Source organism: Nycticebus coucang, chromosome 24 (genome assembly GCF_027406575.1).
Source record: "Nycticebus coucang isolate mNycCou1 chromosome 24, mNycCou1.pri, whole genome shotgun sequence".
NCBI lineage: Eukaryota > Metazoa > Chordata > Mammalia > Primates > Lorisidae > Nycticebus > Nycticebus coucang.
In genome coordinates this window covers 26,753,888-26,774,886 of record NC_069803.1, presented here as the reverse complement: position 1 = coordinate 26,774,886, position 20,999 = coordinate 26,753,888, and the positions used below count along the sequence as shown (strand labels likewise).

General features: G+C 51.0%; 1 protein-coding gene and 1 pseudogene across 7 annotated transcripts; one reads left to right on the top strand and one right to left on the bottom strand.

Annotated features, from left to right (window-relative positions):
• Positions 1–1,511: 1,511 nt before the first annotated feature.
• On the bottom strand, positions 1,512–10,382 carry LOC128576307 (peroxiredoxin-like 2A; annotated as a pseudogene).
• CHRNA2 (cholinergic receptor nicotinic alpha 2 subunit) lies at positions 3,610–20,814 on the top strand. Of its 7 annotated transcripts, none has more exons than XR_008377317.1 (8): positions 3,610–4,043; positions 10,850–11,078; positions 12,000–12,226; positions 12,585–12,629; positions 14,529–14,638; positions 17,490–18,492; positions 19,304–19,491; positions 20,132–20,678. XR_008377317.1 is itself a non-coding variant. In XM_053578240.1 (8 exons), the coding sequence occupies exons 2-8, from the start codon at positions 11,006–11,008 to the stop codon at positions 20,145–20,147; spliced, it is 1,491 nt and encodes a 496-aa protein (XP_053434215.1). In that variant the 5' UTR covers positions 3,610–4,043; positions 10,850–11,005; the 3' UTR covers positions 20,148–20,678. The 7 variants fall into 7 exon arrangements, 6 of the variants coding, with proteins under 6 accessions (XP_053434215.1, XP_053434214.1, XP_053434216.1 ...); XM_053578240.1 differs by having other exon boundaries at positions 19,304–19,320; XM_053578239.1 differs by having other exon boundaries at positions 3,614–3,746; positions 3,838–4,043; positions 19,304–20,678.
• The last annotated feature ends 185 nt before the right edge of the window (positions 20,815–20,999 follow it).

The following is a 20,999-nucleotide window of genomic DNA, read 5'->3' as shown; positions in this document are numbered from 1 at the left end:
CCAGGCATGTCCTCAAAATCCCAGCTTAATAAACGTCCATAGATTAAATCTTTGCCTGTGGCATTCATCTGGGCAGGCAGATCTTCGCCTCCGTGGGACACGTATCACATGAGCCAGCTTTCGTCACACCCCACCCTTCCGCTCCTTTCTGCCTCTTCTGTGTCTTGAACTAGAGTCAGATTTCCACGCACGGGTTACAAGGAAACTCCTGGGAAGAAACACAAAATTCACCCCAAGTCTGCAAGATTCTGCTCATTCCTGTTCACAGTCTGGTGAATGTGCCTAGAAATGGATTCTTGAGCTACTAGACCAAAGGCGGGAACATCTTGGCTGGCGGATGAGGGCGTACTTTCTACAGATTTTGGTTTAGGCTGCAAATTTAAACAGTTGGGTATGGTGCTGACAGTTTGCTCAATCGGTAGTTGACACAAGTGAAGATGAGAAGCCAGAATTCAGGGCGTAGCCTGGATGACTTAGGGGGAGTAGAGATGTTGGAGTGGATTTCTTCATGTACTTCCTGCTGACCATCCTGATATCAAAGTTCTCAGCAATCTAAGTGCCCATCAACTCATGAATGGATTAATAAACTGTGGTATATGTATACCATGGAGTGCTAGCCAGCCATAAAACGGGTGGCATCTTTTTTGTTTACATCTTTTGTGTTTACCTGGATGGAGCTGAAATACATTCTTCTCAGTAAAGTATCACAAGAATGGAAAAGGAAATATCCAATGTACCCAATACTAAGATGAAACCAATATATCAACACAAAAGGAAAACACAAGTACTCCCAAGTGAGGGGGAAGGGAGAGGAGAGGAAGAGGAAAGGGAAGGAGGGAGGGGGACTTGAAGCTCTCACCTGCTGTGCACAATGTAAGGGTATACGGCACACTCCTTGGGTGAAGCGCTCAACTGCAACTTGAACTTTACTTTAGAAATGAAAACAATGTAACCTAAACATTTGTACCTCATATTAATCTGAAAAAAAAAAAAGATTCTCATGAAATACTTCTTTTTCTGAAGCCAAGAGATGTGCACTGGTGAAGAATGATCATTATTTTGATCGTGTGAGAAGTGGTTTGGAACTTGGGTGCTCAGATTTGAGTTAGGGAACATTCTCAGTAGGTAGAGTTTCATTATTTTGTTTTGTTGTTGTTATTATTATTATTTCGAGACAGAGCCTCCCTCTTTCACCCTGGGTAGAATGCTGTGGCATCATAGCTCACAGCAATCTTAAACTCTTGGGCTCAAGTGATTCTCCTATCTCCACCTCCCCAGTAGCTGGGACTATAGGCACCTGCCACAATGCTGGACTAATCTTTCTATATTTAGTGGAGATGGGATCTCACTCTTGCTCAAGCAGATCTTGAACTCCTGAGCTCAAGCAATCTGCCTCGGCCTCCCAGAGTGCTAGCATTACAAGCATGAGCCCCCTTGCCCAGCCTAGGTAGTGTTTTTGCTACACTTCATGATTTACTCCATAGAAAGCAGGATTTCAAGATGACATTGTGTCAGGGCTAGAGCAAGAATAGGCACCATCAAAAGGCAGGACTCAGAGCCTGACGGAGTAACTGGTGAGACTGGGGGTTGCGTCCCTCCGAGGTCAAAGTCTGTGTTTTTTTTTTTTTTTTTTAGACAGTCTTACTATGTCACCCTGGGGTTGAATGCTGTGATGTCATAGCTCACAGCAACCTCAAACTCTTGGACTTAAGCGATCCTCTTGCCTCAACCTCCCAAGTAGCTGGGACTACAGGTGCCTGCCACAATGCCTGGCTATTTTTTTGTTGCAGTTGTCATTGCTGATTTTAGCTGGCCCCGGCTGGGTTTGAACACACCAGCCCTGGTGCATGTGGCCGACGCCCTACTCACTGAGCCAGGGGCGCTGCCCGAAGTCTGTGGTTTGATCTTCCTAGCAGCTTCAAGAACAGAAAGTACATTTACTTTGTCTTCACATTCTTTTTCTCTGTGCTGTTTTCCTGATCCCACTACACAAACTTCTCTGAGGATGAAGCCTTGACCTTCTAGGTTTCCAGAGTAGCCTCCGTTCCAGGCCCGGAGGAAGTTGTAGCAAACTCCCAGATGGGTAACCCCCATAAACATCATCTTCTGCCCTTGTGGATCATAAAACTTTTTCTTTTCATCTAGGAAGATTTCTCCTTTGAAATAAGGCTGGAAGTCCTTCCCTTCTGTCCCAATCTACTTCTTCACCATTGCACAAAGCGGATGCCCAGCTCCTCCAACCTGGGTTTCAGGGAGGATGGGTCTGCGGCTCACTCTGCACAGAGGAGGCAGCCTGGCCTCTGCAGGGCCATGATCACAGCTCCCTTCTCCCCCCAGAGCTTCTTCACTTTGACAGTTCTTGATTCCTCCTCCAGAGTTCTCAGGTCCACATCCTCCAGATACCCCAGCACTGCTCTCTGTGGCTCGGACAGAGGTATTCGGCATTGGCCTGCAGCAGTGCCAAGGCAGCAGCCCCCAGGGCTCCTGTGTGATGGACCACATCCCCACGGTGAAGAAACTTGGGTCCTGCACTGTGGCAGACCCAGCTGGTGCGCAAGTCGCATGTCCCACAGAACTCAGCATGCAGCGCCGACTCAATGCTCCCTCTGCCTGCCTTCTTGGGGGCCTGACGCTGGCATGCACTGAGAGGCCAAACCCTCCCGGGCCACCAGGGTCCCAGCTGGATTTCATTTCGTTTCATTTGCTCACAATATGATACTAGTAACAAAAGGCACCGATGCACGTGTGATGTACATCCAGTTTGCGTGTGTATGCGCCAAGTACTCCCCGCTGCTCTAGACACTTTATTTATACCAACTCATTCACACCTCCGACCAGGCCTTTGACGTAGGAGCCATTATTCACATCCTCTTCTTAGATGTGAGGAAACTGAGGCACAGGAATTTTATGAGACATGATGGGGCTTGTGCAGCTGTTGAAGAGCCAGAACCCCAGGCCTGGGGGTCCACAGCCCAGACCTTTGCTTTTAACAAAATAAAAGGGATGACAGAGCCAGCTAGCTTGAGGGGGAGGCAGACTCCAAAGAAGTTTTCGGATGGAGGCTGAGTTGACTTAGGGGCTGAGGGGCAGGACCCAGAGGGGAGGAGAGGAAGGTGTGAGAAAGCCGGGGGCTGTTAATAGCTGGTGTTCTTGAGATCACAGGGGTGGGGGAGGAGGAACAGAGGAAGAGGAAGGGGCTTCTCTGGGAAACAGAAGGCAAGGTCCCCCTGCGAGGGGGCTGAGGAGGTGGCAGGCAAGTGACTCACTGGCCCTGTAGGTGGCTGGGTGGGAGGGTGGAGGAGTGGGCATCCCCCAGGGGAAAAAGGGAAGGAGAAAACTGTGGGCTGGTGCAGAGGGACAGCCATAGGACCCAGGAGCACCTACCCTGTGGGTGAGCTCAAGGGGCCCCAAGCAATGATCCTGGAGGGCAGGGTCCCTCAGAGCAGGGAGCGAAGTGTCACAGTGCCTGGCCAGAAGGGAAAGCAGGTCTGCGGGTGTCTCCACTGGTCACAGACTGAACAGTCGCAGGCTCCTCCTCCTCCCAGAGAGGGTTTTGTGTGTGTGTGTGTGTGTGTCTGTGTGTGTGTGTGAGAGAGAGAGCGCAAAAGAGAGGGAGGGAGGAGAGGAAAGCGAGTGCCCGTGTGCCTGTTTGCTAAGCCCACGTCCCCTCCTCGGGTCAGGCCTGGGTTTACCTGCCGACTCCTTTCTGACCGGCTCCCAAGATGCCCTCATGAACCTGTAGAGAGGTGGGACCTGCATATAACCTTCTCTGGCCATCACAGCCCGGCAGTCCCCAGGAAACTGACCTCTCCGCTTAGCTTGTCCTTCTGTCCCCAGGATGCCCACTGACCCTCCAGAACCTCCCTCATCTCACCAGGGTGTCTCCCAAACCCTCAAGCATCAGCCTCTGTTTGACCATGAAAGGGAGTGACTGTTCTGTACCTGCCGCTCCACCTCTGGGGGGACTTTGGTCAGCTGCCCAGAATCTCCACTCTGGGCTGGTCCTCTGCATTCTTCGAATGGCCTGTCTTCTGTGACCACAGGTAAGAAATGTGCCCCCCCCAAGGCTTATGCTGGGGATGTTGTGGATGGGGGGAGATGGTGGGTGTGGGGCCGGAGGGGTATGCTAGAGGGGGTTATGTCGGAATGTTGGAAGTCACTTGCTTCTAGAAAAATTTTATCCTCCTAAAATTTTAGTCCTGAGTGGGGTTTTCCAGAGCTGAGTGGCAGTCAAGGCCTCCGGGTGGTGAGGGTGGCTCAGTCCCGGGAGTAGTGGTTTTACTACACAGTATCTGCTCCTCTGTCTGTCTTACTATGAGTCCTTCTTTTGTTCTTTTTTTTATCCACTCAGCAAATATTCTGTGTGTTTATTAAATGCTAACGGGCACCGGTGACATTTATTCATTCGGGAGGTAGCAAATTCTTCATTGCTGGGGTTTTGCAGGGTGGATTTTGTAAGTACATCCCTACATTGGCTGGTGTGGGGGCTCAGATGACCTTTCCGATTCTATCCAACCTCAGGATGTTAAGCTTCTGTGATTGATCTAGTTATTGAGTAGAGCAGGCATAGAAACTAGAAACATGTTCTCTCCCCCTAAGCACCTCTTGTGAAATTATTTGGGAGAGGAAACAATATCATTTCCTCTAATCGAGGGGTTTCTTTGGGGGTGTAGTATTGGCAATTGTGAGAGCTGGGACTCCCATGCCCTGTGGAGGAGGAAAAGGGGTGGTTTCTGGATGGCAGAGAGGAACCAGGTGGGATCTGAGCAGGCTTTCTGGAGAAGGTAGTGTTCATAGACAGAGGAGTACGCGGCCTGGTGAGTGACAGGTTGAAACAGCTGCAGTAGGAAGTCAGGGAAGTGAGCTTAAATGACCTTGACTTCAGCGGAACCGAGATTTAGATGAGTGGGAGAGGCTGCAATGGGTGTGAGGTGGGGCCAGGGAGAGGCGGTCGGGGCATGGGCTACAGCGGTGACTTACAAGCCCAGTGGGGTGCTGATTGTCTGAGCACTTGACATATGCCTGCGTTTCTGCGCAGACTTTTCTGCACTCTACTCACCCAGCCCCACTTATAGATAGGGATGTCACTGCCCTCTCCCCCAAACCTGCCAATCTAGCCACTCAAAGGGTCAGAGTCCACGGCTTTTTCTCTTTGGACATCTTCCTAATCAGAGGTAGAAGGTTGCTTTAATTACTGTCAACTACCTGCAACAATTCCTCCTTTGGTTTCCTGTGACAACTTAATGAAATGGTCATAGTGGGCTAATCACCAGGGATGCAGATTTGAGGTGTCTTGTTGGAATAAATCCTCTATAGTCATTGAGTCTCCTTTGCACATGAGACAGCTCTGGTTGGATCTGTAAAGGATGCAATTTTAGCATGTCTGGATTCCTGTTCTCACTAATGGGGAGAAAGCCTTCTTCTTATAAATGCATTTAGTTAAAAGGTGAAACAGATCATGGCCTTGGAATTTGCAGCCACGATATTGTTTGGAAAGATGAATAAGTGTATCTGAGCCTAGAGGAGGCTCCTAAAACCTTGGATGCAGGTGGGTCCTGTCCCCCACAGACCTCAGTCCCGATAGTGGCTGTAAGACGACAGTAACAGTGCGAGGGTTTGCAGAACACATCTGAATGCTGGCTGAGTTGCTTACACAAAATTGTCCTCTTCGTTAATAGCACATTGCAAGTTATCACATTATAGTTTAGAACCTGAAGACCTTAGCTTGATCCCAGCTTCATTTTTAACTATGTGGACTTGGGCAAATTAGTCAACTTCTCTGAACATCAATTTTTTTATTTCTGTAACAGGGATCATAGTATTTCCTCCCCACACCCTCCTAGGGGTGGCAGGAGGCCCAAATGAGGCCAAAGTCTAGTAAATGGGAAAACTACACTAACGCATGTGGGTCTTAGAAAGGCCTGTAGGCGTTAACATCAGAGAGGATTTCCCTGTGTTTGCTCAGCCCTATTTTCTAAAATCTAAGGAAAACTAAAGAATCTTCATGCCCGGTGGCGCCTGTGGCTCAAGGAGTAGGGCGCCGGTCCCATATGCCGGAGATGGCGGGTTCAAACCCAGCCCTGGCCAAAAACCACACACACACACACACACACACAAAAGAATCTTCATGCCCGTGTGAGGGTGGAGCTCAGCAATTGAGTTGTATAACTCTTCTTGATTTTACAATAACAAGCAAATGAAACTTCTAGATGGTGGTGAGCCAGAGGCAAATGAAGGAGGGGTGTGCCCGAGATATGTGAGGATCCTACGTCCTCTGGGGTAGAGAAGATGGACGAGAGGAAAGGAACCTCAGGGGGCGGCACCTGTGGCTCAAAGGAGTAGGGCGCTGGCCCCATAAAAAAAAAAAAAAAAGTAAGAACCTGACGTGGCTCAAAGGAACCACAGGGCTAGCTCCAGGGACGTCCTTCTGGTTCTTTTTTTTTTTAAGTTATTTATTTATTTAGTTTCTGCAGTTTTTGGCCAGGGCTGGGTTTGAACCCACCACCTCTGGTATATGGGGCCGGTGCCCTACTCCTTTGAGCCACAGGTGCTGCCCAGAATTTCCTAACTTTTTACTGCCAAATAATATTCCATTGTATATATGGACCACATTTCGTTTATTCATTCACCTGTCAATGGACACCGGAGTTGATCCCACCTTTTACCACTGCCTTGATTACCTACACTCCATACAAAGGCAAGAATAGAGTCCTAAGTCTACCCAAAGTGTGAGTGGACCCCTGCCCTTGTCAGATGAGGGGAGGGTGTGGAAAACCACAGCAGGTGTTGCTGTCCATTTGAAAATATTTTGCTATATTAAGTCACTAATTCATGCTTATGGTAGGAAATTTGGAAAATGCAAAAAGCATCAGAAGGAAGTAATAATTGTCTCTGATCCCTGGATCTAGAGATAATACAGGTGATTGTACATAGAAAAAAAGATTAAAAGAAAGGGGCAGGAGGCAATGATGGCTTTCTCTGGCACAGCTATGCCGTGGCCTCTGCAATGGGGAATCTCCCCGGGATAGGCCCCACACAGGCCAAAGACCCCAGACCCTACTTCAGAGGCTGCCAGGTCCAGGCTGGGGCTGGCACTGCACAAAACGTGGAATTTTAAGATGTTAGTTTACACGTTTACAAAGCTGCAGGCCTGAACGAGAACTGTTGAGAATTACACTCTGGTGTTTGTTGTGTGGACAGAGAAACTTCCCACCCCTGCCCTGAGTGGGCCATGTTCTGGGAGTGCAGTGGGCCACACTCTCCAAGGTTCACTCCAAATTCCAGAGCAGCACACCTTCTGGGAGCCCCCAGCCTTTTCCACCTGCCAGCTGGGGTTTCCCAGGGCCTGGAGGAATGAGGCATCTGTCAGAGAAATGGGGCAAAATTAGGAAACCCAGGGCAGGGGTGGGGTGTATTGTGGCACCGAGGATAAGCTTGGCTGCTAATTAGAGGCAATAGTCTCCTGAGGGGACGGGAGATAGATGTAATTCTCAATTTCTCCCATCCAAGTACTAACCAGACTCAACCCTGCTTAGCTTCTGAGATCAGATGAAAGCAGGTGCCTTCGGTGTAGTAGGGCTGTAGACAAATTCTCAATATCTAGTGAGTCTTTGAATTAAAACCTTCTGGGAAAATTGACACAGGCAGGCCTTCTTCCCCCAAATACACTCTGGAAATAGCTGTTGTGATACATATGTGCTGGAAATTCCAACACGTTGATATTCACATCAAATCCGTCCCACATCCTTTCTTCTCCCATTTGACACAAACTGTCACTGTGCGATGCCACTGTATCCTACTCCCCAGTCCTGTCCTCTACAGTTCTCAGAAGCTCCCAGGGCACGAACTAGTCTCTTTGCTCCCTGCCCTTGTCCTGGCTGGGCAGGATGTGTGTGATTCTTATCGTAAGACAAAATCTCAGTGGAGTTTAATGATTGCCCAAGGCTCACCACCGTCAGTGGCAGGTCCAGGACTCAAAGCCATGTTTGCCAACCTCAGCCCAATTCTTGTCTCTAGCCAGGAGGGCAGGGCAGAGGTAGGTGGCATAGGCCTTGGAGGGGACAGAGGACCCAAGTGGCTGGAATCACAGCAGAAAGGTGGGGCCAGGGAAGATGGGAGAATTGGGGGAGGTGAGAATGACCAGACAGAAATTGTTTCATGCCTCCATAGATAATAATTCTGATTCACTCATGAACCTAGTGGTTTACATTTTAAAAACACTTTTACCTTTATTCTTTTTTAAAAAGTGTGGTCAATAGGGCAGCACCTGTGGCTCAAAGGAGTAAGACGCCGGCCTCATATGCCAGAGGTGGTGGGTTCAAACGCAGCCCTGGCCAAATACAGCAAAAAAAAAAAAAAAAGGTGTGGTCACAATACACATAACATAAAATTTGCTTTCAGTGAAATTTAGTACCTCTGGAACATTGTGTAACTGCCACCATTATCTAGTTCCAGAACAGTCTCATCATTTGCAAAGGAAATCCTATGTCCACTGTCTGTCCTGAGGGTTAGGCTTACTTTCCTAGGCCACCCATACAAAGTGTACCTGAACATCACGGTTCCCTCAGCAAGAAGGTCTACTTTTTTTTTTAAGTGCTAATTTATGTGTAAACTTTTAAAAGAAATATTTATTTATTTATTTTGAGACAGAGTCTCACTCTATTGCTTAGGTAGAGTGCTGTGGTTCCCCTTAGCTCACAGCAACCTCAAACTCCTGGGTTCAAGTGATCCTCCGGTGTCAGTTTTTCAAGCAGCTGGGACTACAGGTGCCCACAACCACACCTGGCTAGATTTTTTCTTTTCTTTTTTCCTTTTTTTTTTGGGACCGAGTCTCACTTTGTTGCCCTTGGTAGAGTACCATAGCGTCACAGCTCACAGCAACCTCCAACTCCTGGACTTAGGCGATTCTCTTGCCTCAGCCTCCTGAGTAGCTGGGACTACAGGCACCTGCCACAACGCCTGGCTATTTTTTAATTGCAGTTTGGCAGTGGCCGGGTTCGAACCTGCCACCCTCTGTGTATGGGGCTGGCGCCCTACTCATTGAGCCACAGGCGCTGCCCTCGTATTTTTCTTTTTAATAGAGACCGGGTCTTCCTCTTGCTCAGGCTGGTCTTGAATTCCTGAGCTCAAGAGATCTTGCAGCCTCGGCCTCCCAGAGTACTAGGATTACAGGTATGAGCCACCGTGCCCGGATAATTAAGAGAATTTTAGTGTGTGCATACAGCTGTGCAGCCGTCACCACTATGTAGATCTAGAACTTTCTTATGACCCCCCCCCCCAAGAAGAAACCCAGAGATTATTACAGAGTCACTCCCATGCTTCTCACTGCTGCTCCTGGCAACCACTAACCTATTTTCTGCGCTCTGTAGGTTACCCCAGGTTATCTTACCTGTGTTTCTGTCCCACTGGCTATAAATTGGGATTCCCACGACTCTCTCCTTGAGTTTGATTAATTTGCTAGAACAGCTCACATAATTCAGAGAAACACTTTGTTTACTAATTTACATAAGATATTAGAAATGAAGAGCCGCCTGGTGCCGGGTATGGGGGAGGGGTTCAAAGCTTCCACACCTCCCAGGTGGGCCTCCCTCCAGGAACTTCCCGGTGTTACTACCTGGAAACTCTCCCAACCCAGTGCTTCTGGGTCTTTTTTATTTATTTATTTATTTTTTCACCATACACTGGTTTTATAGACCATTTGACATATTTTCATCACACTGGTTAACATAGCCTTCCTGGCATTTTCTTAGTTATTGTGTTAAGACATTTAATATTCTACATTTAGTAAGTTTCACATGTACCCTTGTAAGATGCACCGCAGGTGTGGTCCCACCAATTTCCCTCCCTCCGCCCACCTCTCCCCTCCCTCCCCTCCCTTTCCCCTTTCCCCATATTCTTAGGTTATAACTGGGTTATAGCTTTCATATGAAAGCTATAAATTAGTTTCATAGTAGGGCTGAGTACATTGGATACTTTTTCTTCCATTCTTGAGATACTTTACTAAGAAGAATATGTTCCAGCTCCATCCATGTAAACATGAAAGAGGTAAAGTCTCCATCTTTCTTTAAGGTTGCATAATATTCCATGGTGTACATATACTACAATTTATTAATACATTCGTGGGTTGATAGGCACTTGGGCTTTTTCAATGAGTTAGCAATTTGCTTCTGGGTCTTTACGGGAACTTCATTATGTAGGCATGATTGATTAAACCAGTGACCATTGGTGAGCAAGTTAACCTTTACCCCTTCTTACCTCCCTGAGGTTGGGGGTGGGACTGAACCTTCAGAGTCTTAGCTTGGTTTTTCTGGGACCCGCCCCCATTCTGAAACTAACCAGTGATTGCCTGCCACCTGTCCACTCCTTAGCATACAAAAAGACATCACTTCGGAGATTCCCAGGATTTTTAGGCGTTGTATGCGAGGACAGCCTGGATGAAGACAAACACATTTTTTATGATATTGCCTACGATGTGTGGCTTTTGTGACCAGCTTCTTTCACTTGGCCTAACGTTTTCAGCGTTGATCCAGGCTGTAGCACGCTTCAGCACCCAGTGGAATGGGACTCACCCATTTTTCACGTGGCTGAACAGTACCTGTATTCTTTGGTCAACCACCCTTTGCCAGGCTATTATTCCCATTTTGAGGTCCTGAAGGCAGCAGGCTGGGGCTTGTCTTAAGGCAAAGCAGCCGGCTAACTCTGGAGGGAGGAAGAGGCTGGTTCCCCAGGAAATCCCAGGAGCCCTTCACTGCTGTTGCTTATCTTCCACACCTCTGAGGAGTGTGAGAAACAAAATCATGTCTGTATGAAGGAGGCACAACCTTAAGAGCTCTTTCTTGGGCTTGCTCAGGTTTGGCTGTGAGATGGAGCCTCAGCCTCAGCTTCGCAGAATCCAGCAACAGTTTCACTGAGCCCTGCCGGGGACATGGTCCAAACTTCAACCCACAGCAAAGCCCTAGCTACCACCTTCTGAAGTCCAGGGAAGCCAGACCCCTCCTCTGAAGCCATGGGTCCCTCCAGTCCTGCACTCCTGTCCCTGAAGAGGCTCAGCCTGTGCTGGCTCCTGCTGACTCCGGCAGGTGAGTAGTGGCGTCAGTGAGAACTCAGGTCACACCTACAAGCTCACAAGCTGTTTGGAGGACGCTCCTGCAGGTGGACCTCATTGCGACTAACCATCAAAGCTGCAGGGGACATTAGCGGCCATCCTCAGGGTGCCTGGTTTTACCAGGAGAAGGTGGAAGGGCGGTGCTCATAGTTCTGACATTGGCAGCTGTGTCACCTTGAACGTCCCCAAGTTTCAATGTTTCTCAGCTGCAAAACACAAATAGTATTGTGGTCCTCCCAGGGCTATTGTGAGGCCTGAATGAATGTTTGTGACTAGCATCGAGGACACAGCAGGCACTCAGGGCACATACACGGTGGCTATTGTCACTGCTGTGCTTTCTGTCACAGATGGTGCTGACACATTTTTCTGGTGTTTGGAGCAGAAGTTCTCAACTTGCTCAGGCAGCAGAGCCCCAGAGCGGTGAAGCTATTTGCAGAACATGGTGAAAGCAGACAGGAGAGAAGTCATCAGTTTTGCAATGCTTTGTCTCCCTGATTAGAAGTGGCAAATGCCAGTGGTTTAAGAAAGATCGAGGATATGCCTGAAGTGGCAGAGGGTCGCCCTGTTAGCAGTAATGGCCCATCTGACAGGGCACGCCCCCCACGCAGACCCGGAGTGTGTCAGGGCTCCTCAGATCGGGGCTGACTCCTGTCTCTGAGTGTCCCCACTTCTCTGCATCTGTCCCCCTCTGCAGCACTTGTTCTTGCTTTTTCTTAGCTACTGTCACAAAGCAGCTGACCTTTCTTGATCTCTGTGTGGCGTGCTCTGTGCTGTGTTAAGCTCTGACGGATTTGATTCTATTTCATACCGAGCAGTGTTCTGAGATTCACAGCCCCATTTGACAGATGAGCAGACTGAGGACTAGTGAGGCTGAATGGCTCTGATTTCATGGCAGGTGGAGAAGAAGCCCAGCGCCCACCTGCCCTGGCTCCCGGAGATGCCCCCACCTCCCCCGGTCCCACCGTGCCCCTGCCAGCACAGAGAGGCCCCCACCGCCAACCCGAGGACCGCCTCTTCAAACACCTCTTCAGGGGCTATAACCGCTGGGTGCGCCCGGTGCCCAACACCTCGGACGTGGTGATCGTGCGATTCGGGCTGTCTATCGCCCAGCTCATCGATGTGGTGCGCCTGTCCTAGGGGCCCTTGTCCCAGAGTCAGGCCCCAGACCCCCTCTTTACCGGCTGCTTCCCCAGCTCCCCCTGGCCCCAGCCCCGCCCTCTCCTTGACCTCAGAGGCTGCTTCGTTCCCCTCACCCATCCTCCACCTCACCCGTCCTCCACAACCCCCCAGGCCTGGAGTCCCTCCTAGGAGGGCGTTGACTGGCAACAGTGCCCGTGTGACCCTGATTAAGACTCTGATTAAGGGTGGCAGCATCTTGCAATGGGCTGTGCTTGCAAGGCCTGAAATAGTCCCTGCCACTTTGCCTGTTTTCTGGGGCTGAGTCCATCTCTCTGTTCCTCCTCTTTCTGCTCCCTTCCAGGACGAGAAGAACCAAATGATGACCACAAACGTCTGGCTAAAGCAGGTGAGGGTCCTCCTCTGGTCCCAGCAGGAGGAGGGCAGGAATCCATGAACCCCCAGCCTTCCCAGCGCTCGGTCACTAAGGTGGGGGGCCAAGGAACAGGAGATTCTGAATTCACAGCTACCCCTTGGGGGGCTCCAGAAGTTCCCCACTAGGACAGCCGGGGAGTGTTTGTGCTCTTGTGTAGCTGGGTTCTCGCCCAATGCCTGAGGATGTCACCCATCAGAGCTCAGTGATGCTTTCCAGGACATAGGCACTCCATGTGTTCCTGCTGCTGAGGAGTCATCACCAAAGCCTCCCAGGGGTTTCATTCTGCCCCTGAACAGCTGAGGGAAGCGGGGAGCAGAGCGTTCGAGCCAGGGAAGGGGTGCCAGCTGTGCCCAGCTCGGAGCACTGAGCACTGAGCACCGAGCACCCCATGTCTATACCCCCAACTAACCCTTGAGTGACGCCTGGTTTATTCCATCTCCTGATTTTGCAGCCAGGAGTTTGGGTGGTTTCTTGTGCTTTATGGGGTGAATACTGGGGTGGTCTTTGGTGGCTGATCTGGAGGGTCTAGGACAGCTTCACTCACAGGTCTTCCCCTCAGCAGGGATGGCTGGAGGGAAAACTTTGGATGGTTCTGGAGGGTCCAGCTGGGTCCCCTGCCCTCTTCAGCAGGGGAGTCAGAGTTCTTGCCTCAAGGCTCAGGGATCTCAGAGGGTGGGTCTCAAGAGACAGGGAACTGGAAGAAATTGGTCCAGTGTCCTGTCTGTCCTGCTCTATCGGTCAAGCAGTCGCGGAGCCCCCAGTTGGATTTAGGGAGGGGACCCAGATCCTGCTTAGGCTGGAGGCTTTGACCCCTCTGATGCTGTCACTCAGGGGCTGTTAGGGAGTTGCTTGGGTCATCTTTGAGATGTGCCAACTGAGGGCCCGAGTGATGAAGGGACTTGGAGAGACCCACAGTCACGACTCATGTGCATTTAGGGAGAGGTAAGCCTAGAGTCTAGGCTGCCAAAGCTGTCCCATGGGCCTGTCCCCTCAGCTTTAGGGGCTGAGGGTGGAGGGGTGAGGAAGCAGCACTGGACTGGGGGTCAGGCCAGCCAGTGCTGCTTCTGATTAGCCTGTGATACTGACCAAGCTACTTAACCCTGGAGCCCCAGTTTCCTCATCTGTAAAATGGGGATAATACAATCTATGGCCACATGCCAGAGAGGATCAGTATACTCCAATTTGGGGTAGGTGCCCCCCAAATATTGGTTGAAAACTTGGCAGATGAACTTCTTTCTCTAGAGAACAAGACTTGATTTGGGGTTGGGTGACTGATTTGGATATGCTTTGGTAGAAGCCAGGGTGAGGCCCAGAGCACCCCCTCTTTGGTGGGAAGCCCAGGCAGTGCTTGGCAGCACAGTTTGGAGCTCCCTGGTTAACTGTCCTGTCTCAACTGTGTGCCTCTGGGAGGTGTTTTTTTCCCTCTCTGGTCCTCAGTTTCTTCAGGGAGATGATGCCACCTGCTCAGCAGCCCCTGCCTGGTCTGCGGTGGAGGCCCTTCCTGGATCGGGGGTTCAGAAAACACGCAAACTGTGAAGACTAAAAATGGTGACTTTAGTACAGATGAGCAAAGTGGCCACTGGGTCATGCAGACACGGAGAGGAAGAATTAGGCCTAGAGGCAGGACTTGGGTGACCAATCCACTTGGGTACCCAGGACCTTGGCTACTAAATTTGGGACAAAGAGAGATTGGCTGTTGCTAGGTTGAGCCCTTTCCTGGGATGGCAATGAATTCCATTCTGTGGGGCCAGGTAGGGAGCTCTGGGTGCTCTAAACTGGCTACTTGGCCCAACTTTGGGGCACTCTGGCTGTCCTAGCTTTGCCCAGCCCCCACCCCCATGGCACCAGTGACCGGCTTCCTTCCATGCACAGGAGTGGAATGACTACAAGCTGCGCTGGAATCCAGCTGAGTTCGGCAACATCACTTCCCTCCGGGTCCCTTCCGAGATGATCTGGACCCCTGACATTGTCCTCTACAACAAGTAGGAAGCTGCTGAGGTCCTGAGAGAACCGGGAGGGCTCTAGCAGGGGTGGGCATGTGGACCTGGGGTGTCTCTGCCCACCTGTCTCTTTATTCCCTCATTTCTTTGATTTTGTTCTCTTACACACCAAGTCATATTGGACACCCACCATGTATCAGTGCCTGGCACTGTGCCAGTGGGACAAAAAGTCGCCAGTGCTGAGGATTCTTTAAAAATGTGGTGCAGGCTCAGAAAACAATGCCCCATGTTGGTATTTTGAAGCATGGCAGGCAGCCTGGTTGGAACAGGTAAGCGGCATCCTGAGGTAACACCCTCAGAGAGGACAAACACACATGGCTTAAAAAAAAAATCATATTATTGTATAGTTGTCTTTAAGAACAAAGTGATTAATCTTTGAGCATAATGACTAGAAGCCAATAGAAGGCAGGGACATCTAAAGAAAGCCCCAGTGGACAAAAATTTAGTTAGCTTTAAAAAAATAGTGAAATAACTTTACAAAAAGATTGTGAGATAGGATCTTGCTCTATCGCCTAGGCCAGAGTGTAGTGGTGTCATCACAGCTCACAGTAGCCTCCAACTCCTGGGCTCCAGTGATTTTCCTGCCTCAGTATCCTGAGTAGCTGGGACTATAAGTGCACACCATCACACCTAGCTACTTTTATTTTTTTAGAGATGGGGTCTGGCTATATGTCCAGGCTGGTCTCAAACTCCCGAGCTCAAGGGGTCCCCCTTCCTTGGCCTTCCAGGATTACAGATGTGAGCCACCACACTCAGCCCAAATAACTTTTTTTTTTAAATAGAATAAACAGAAATCTATAATTTCCTTCATGTGTTTGATATCAGGCAATTCTTTTAGAAGTTAAGAAATTCAGATGAAAAAGGTGTTTGGTGTTATGTTTGTGTAAAAGTGTTTTCTAAAGGTGCTAAGGAGCACTACTTCCTGGAGATATGAATGAATACTTATCAAAAAGGGCTCTGTGGGCAGATAATTTTGGATTACATTGTATGTTCCTATTCCCACCCCAGTCCTTTGGAAAATGGCAGAGCACATTAGCATTTTAAATGTTCTGCAGCAAAGAACCCCATCCAGTCTAGCATTCCCCAGTTCATTTGACCTTACTTTAGAAATGCTATTTTTAAACAATAAAATAAAAGGGAAAAGTTCCACTTCTGGATTCGGCATCTCCAGAGGGGACAGGTGGCTCCGTACGCTGTCCGGTCTCTCGAGCCCAAACCATCTCAGTGAATACATGCTCACCACGGGGTCACCTGGCAGGTGTCCCACTGCAGGTGTGGAGTGTTTGCAGCTGCTGCTGGGCTCACAGAACCTCCTACCCCATGATATCTCTGTCCCCAGAGCTGGCACCCAGGGAGGGTCCGTCTAGTTTCTGTGTTTTTGGCAGAGGGCAGGAGCAAAGTCCTGAAGCAGATAGGACTTAGAGTTGTAGGATTGCCTCTTTGGACAATTCAGAAGACTGAACCAAACTCCTGTGGACATTTAAAGAAGGCTCCCCTTGGCCCAGAAACCCACTCCGGGTTGACAGGAAGCCAGAGAGATGACAGCGTGTCTTCCTCCAAGTGGGTGCATGTTGCCACCTAGTGGTGACTATGTGTAATGACCAAAATGCCCTTAAAAAAATGTAAACTTCTGCCCCGTAGTGTTTGTTACTCTTTTTCAAAGTTGCTGTTTCGGGTCTGTCTATATCTCTTACCTTGGAACTACAACTCCACAAGGGAAAAAAGTTTTTTTTTTTCCATGCATTCTTCTGATTTCTGGGCTTAGGGTACCCTCTCCACCTATCTCTCCACTAAATCCTACTGTAGGTCAAGGCCTAGTACAAATGGCAGCCTTCACGGTGACCCAGCTCATCCCACCCAGGGCTGTGAGGTGCACTCTGCACTCAGTGTTGTTGCCCACCTGTTTCTCTGATTCTGTGGTGGCTCCTACTTCGTCCCATTTCCTGGTGACCCCTGAAGGTCAGGAATCTTGCCTCATATTCTTCTTCCCACACCGCTTGGGTAGAGGACCTGGTGGATGAGGCTGTCTCCAAAATGCGTGTTAAGTTGGTGGATTCAGGAAGTATCTTCACCAGCAAAGACCTTAGGCCTCTTCTGAGCAGAGGGCGACACTTCCCAGGTAGATAGGACATGAACCCTCACCTCAGAGGCCGACTTGCTATCTACTAGAGAAAAGAAAAAAATCATAAATAATCACACTAAAATATTTAATAAATAAAAACAGTCAATCACACTACATATACCCCATGATCACAGATATGTGTGTATTTGACCCTCATATAGATAAACATGATATATACATTATCAAAATGTTAGGGTTTTCTTTGAGACATTTTGTCACCCCTGGTAGAGTGCCGTGGCGTCATACCTCACAGCAACCTCAAACTCTTGGGCTCAAGTGATTCTCTTGCCTCAGCTTCCCAAATAGCTGGGATTACAGGCACCCACCACAACGCCCGACTATTTTTAGACATGGGGTCTCATTCTTGCTCCAGCTGATCTCGAACCTGTGAGCTCAGGCAATCCACCCACCTCAGCCTCCCAGAGTGCTGGGATTATAGGCATGAGCCACCACGCCTGGCCCTATCCTCAAAATGTTAATAGTGGTTGTTTGAAACATTCTTAGCACTTTATTCTTCAAAAATCCTACCTTTGCAATTGAAAAGATGGTAGGTGAAAAGATAACTCCGGTTGCTGTGACTGACTTTGTGCTAGGAGAGACTCCCCTATGTGCATGGGCCCTTGTCCTTGGGGTTCACCTGCTGCCGGCCCTCAGAGCAGCCTGGATTGGGCAAGAGGTGTGCAGGGCACCCAGGTCCTCTCCTCTCCCCAGTGCAGATGGAGAGTTTGCAGTGACCCACATGACCAAGGCCCACCTCTTCTTCACCGGCACCTTGCACTGGGTGCCCCCTGCCATCTACAAGAGCTCCTGCAGCATCGACGTCACCTTCTTCCCCTTCGACCAGCAGAGGTGCAAGATGAAGTTCGGCTCCTGGACCTATGACAAGGCCAACATCGACCTGGAGCAGATGGAGCAGGCAGTGGACCTGAAGGACTACTGGGAGAGCGGGGAGTGGGCCATTGTCAACGCCACGGGCACCTACAATTCCAAGAAGTATGATTGCTGCGCTGAGATCTACCCTGACGTCACGTACACCTTGGTGATCCGGCGGCTGCCGCTGTTCTACACAGTGAACCTCATCATCCCCTGCCTGCTCATCTCCTGCCTCACCGTGCTGGTCTTCTATCTGCCGTCCGACTGCGCCGAGAAGGTCACGCTGTGCATCTCCGTGCTGCTGTCCCTCACCGTCTTCCTGCTGCTCATCACCGAGATCATCCCGTCCACCTCGCTGGTCATCCCGCTCATCGGCGAGTACCTGCTCTTCACCATGATCTTCGTCACCCTGTCCATCGTCATCACTGTCTTTGTGCTCAATGTGCACCACCGCTCGCCCAGCACCCACACCATGCCGGGCTGGGTGCGGGGGGCCCTCCTGGGGTGTGTGCCCCGCTGGCTTCTGATGAACCGGCCCCCATCGCCCTTGGAGCTCCGAAAGCCTGCTGGCCTGAAGCTCAGCCCCTCTTACCACTGGCTGGAGACCAACGTGGATGCCGAGGAGAGGGAGGTGCTGGCAGTGGAGGAAGACAGATGGGCGCGCGCTGCTTACTCTGCCACCCCGGCCAGCACCCTCCACAGCCACGGTGGCCTGCCTGGTCCCAAGGCTGAGGCTTCACTGCAGGAGAGTGAGATCCTGCTGTCTCCTCGCATGCAGAAGGCACTAGAAGGCGTGCTTTATATTGCTGACCACCTGCGTGCTGAGGATGCGGACTCTTCGGTGCGTTGGGGCTGTGTGAGGGGCAGCCTGGGTGACCCCACCAGCTTTGCAGGGAACCTTCTCTTCCCAGGTGTGAGCTTGGGCCAGCCCATCATGGCCCTTAGGAGCTTAGAATAAATGGTGAGGGGGAATGTCCAGCTGTCAGCTCTCAGGAAATTTATTAGCAAGGGCAGGTTATTTTCCACAGGTGTGCCCAGCTCAGCCTAACTTGGAGCCCACCAGCCAGACAGGGGGGACCTCAGATACTGAACCCTTCAAGAGGTTATTCCTGGGTGGCCTTGTTGAGTAGATAAGAAAATTGCTCTTTATCTTATCCCGGAGCAGCGTGGAGTCCAGACTCCCTTGCCTGGGCTGTGAGCCCAAGACCCACAAAGTTCCCTGCCCTGCACTCAACCTGCCCCGAGTCACACCCACCTCCCAAGGTCCACAAAGTGGTCATACCCACCTTCCTCTGCCTCCTTCTGCAGGTGGGCAGGGTGGCAATGTGGGGGCAGCAAAGTCTTGGAGTTTTGTAATTGTTGCATTTTAATTGATGTTGCCCTGAAACCCTGCAGACCTCAGGAGGGCCATGCCCCTAGGTGGTTCTGCCACCATCCCTGTGGTGTCCTTTGCCTACAACCTGAGAGCTCAGGGAAAGGCTCTGGGCCCCGTGGAGGATGTGGGATAGGACAGGAATCACCAGAAGAGGGTTGTCTGAGCCTGGAGCCCACCCTGTCTCTCCCTGCTTCCCTGCACTGACCTTCACTCCCCGGGGGATATACCCCTTCCCGAGGCCCAGCCCTCGTCACTGTGAGCCCGTTTCTGCCTACAGGTGAAGGAGGACTGGAAGTACGTCGCCATGGTCATTGACAGGATATTCCTCTGGCTGTTCATTGTCGTCTGCTTTCTGGGCACTGTTGGCCTTTTCCTTCCTCCCTTCCTGGCTGGAATGATCTGACCCTGCATCCCTTCTGTTGCTCCCAGATGGTCCTGCTGGCCACCTGTTGACCACCCTTAACAGTACTTGCCTCTAGAGTAGCCTCTGGGGTGGACACCATCTACCCGCAGGTCCCTCTCCATGGGCTCCCTGCACCGGCTCAGGCTGAGTCACTGGGGTCTTAACTGAGTACTGAGTGCTGAGAAGCTACTGGCACAAAGCCCAGTTCCAGGTGCTGAGAGAGAGGGAGGAGTCTGCAGGGAGTTAGGACATGGCAGCAAGATGGGGCGACACGGGCAGGACCAGATTATCCAGCAAGGGCAGTGCAGCCTTCACACTGGCGGGCCAAGGCTGGATGGAGAGGAAGGGGACAAGGTGCCCTGGGGTGGAAGAGTTCTGAATGACATTTTGGGTTTGGGAATGAGCCCTGGTGCCAGGGACAGCAGCTGGGGCATGGGGCTCTGTTGTGAGGAGCAGTGGGAAGAGGTTGGAGAGGCCGGCTGGGGTTTCTCTAAACCAGGCTGAACATGAGGTTCAGAGTCTGAGCCTGCAGGGTTCAGAGCTGCTGGGCACAGCAGAAAGGGCAGGGCCTGCATAGAGGGACCCTCTCAGAGGAGGGAGAGATGGGTGGACGCAGGTAGCTGGACTGTTCTGCCCACCTGGAAGCACCTTGGAGCCCCCAGCCTCCCCTTTAATGCCTGCCCTCTTCCTTCCTCGCTGCAGAGGGGCTCAGCCCTAGCAGGGCCCCAGGAGGTCTGGGAGACCCAGGCGCCACTGCCTGCAGATTGCTGTCCTTAAACATGCAGTAGACAGACTGGAAACAACCTCCTGAGCTGCTGTTGGCTCCATTCAAACTGGTGGCGTGTCCAGACTGTCCTCCCTCCTCCGGCCTCGGCACTGCTCCATCAGCTCATTTCAGAATTTAAGATGTTTCTTTTGCTTTCTCTGATTGATTCTGAACTCCTTCAGGGCAGGGCCTCTGTCCTGTATTTGTCTTGGGGCCCAGCACCCAAGCACAGCTCCAGGTGAGTCATGATCAGTGCTTGGCACCTCTGCGTGGTTGAAGGGAACGAAGTGGATCATCTTGGACCCAAGACCACTGTGTTCAGGGCAAAGCTGTAGGACTGTGCCCTTCCCAGCCTGTTCCTCCCAGAGCCCTAGATGTGTCTGACCTGCCCTGAACCCTTCTGTGTAGCTGTTCTTGTGCCTTGGACTACGCACTTGGGGGGCTGCAGCTGTGTGCAGAACCTGGCCGAGCTGCTGCTCCTGGGTATCAGGAGTGGGGATCAGCCCGAGGTCCAGCCCCCGAGGGCAGGACCTCAGCAGCTAACAGACATGGGCATTGGGTTCTGCGGACAGTGTGGCCACTTTGGGCAGGAAGCTGAGCAAAGTGAGCTTCTGGTTTGCATTTGGTCTTTGGGGGCCTCTCCTTCTGAACACCTAGACACTACTCCCTGACAGACCCAGGGAAGGGAAACCTGCCTGCTGGCGACACCCTGGCCCCCACTTCCCATTTCTTTCCCAAGATGCTCCACATGGGGCCCATTCTGGTCACTGGCTCCTGCCTGCACCTGAGCATGTGTCCTGGGCC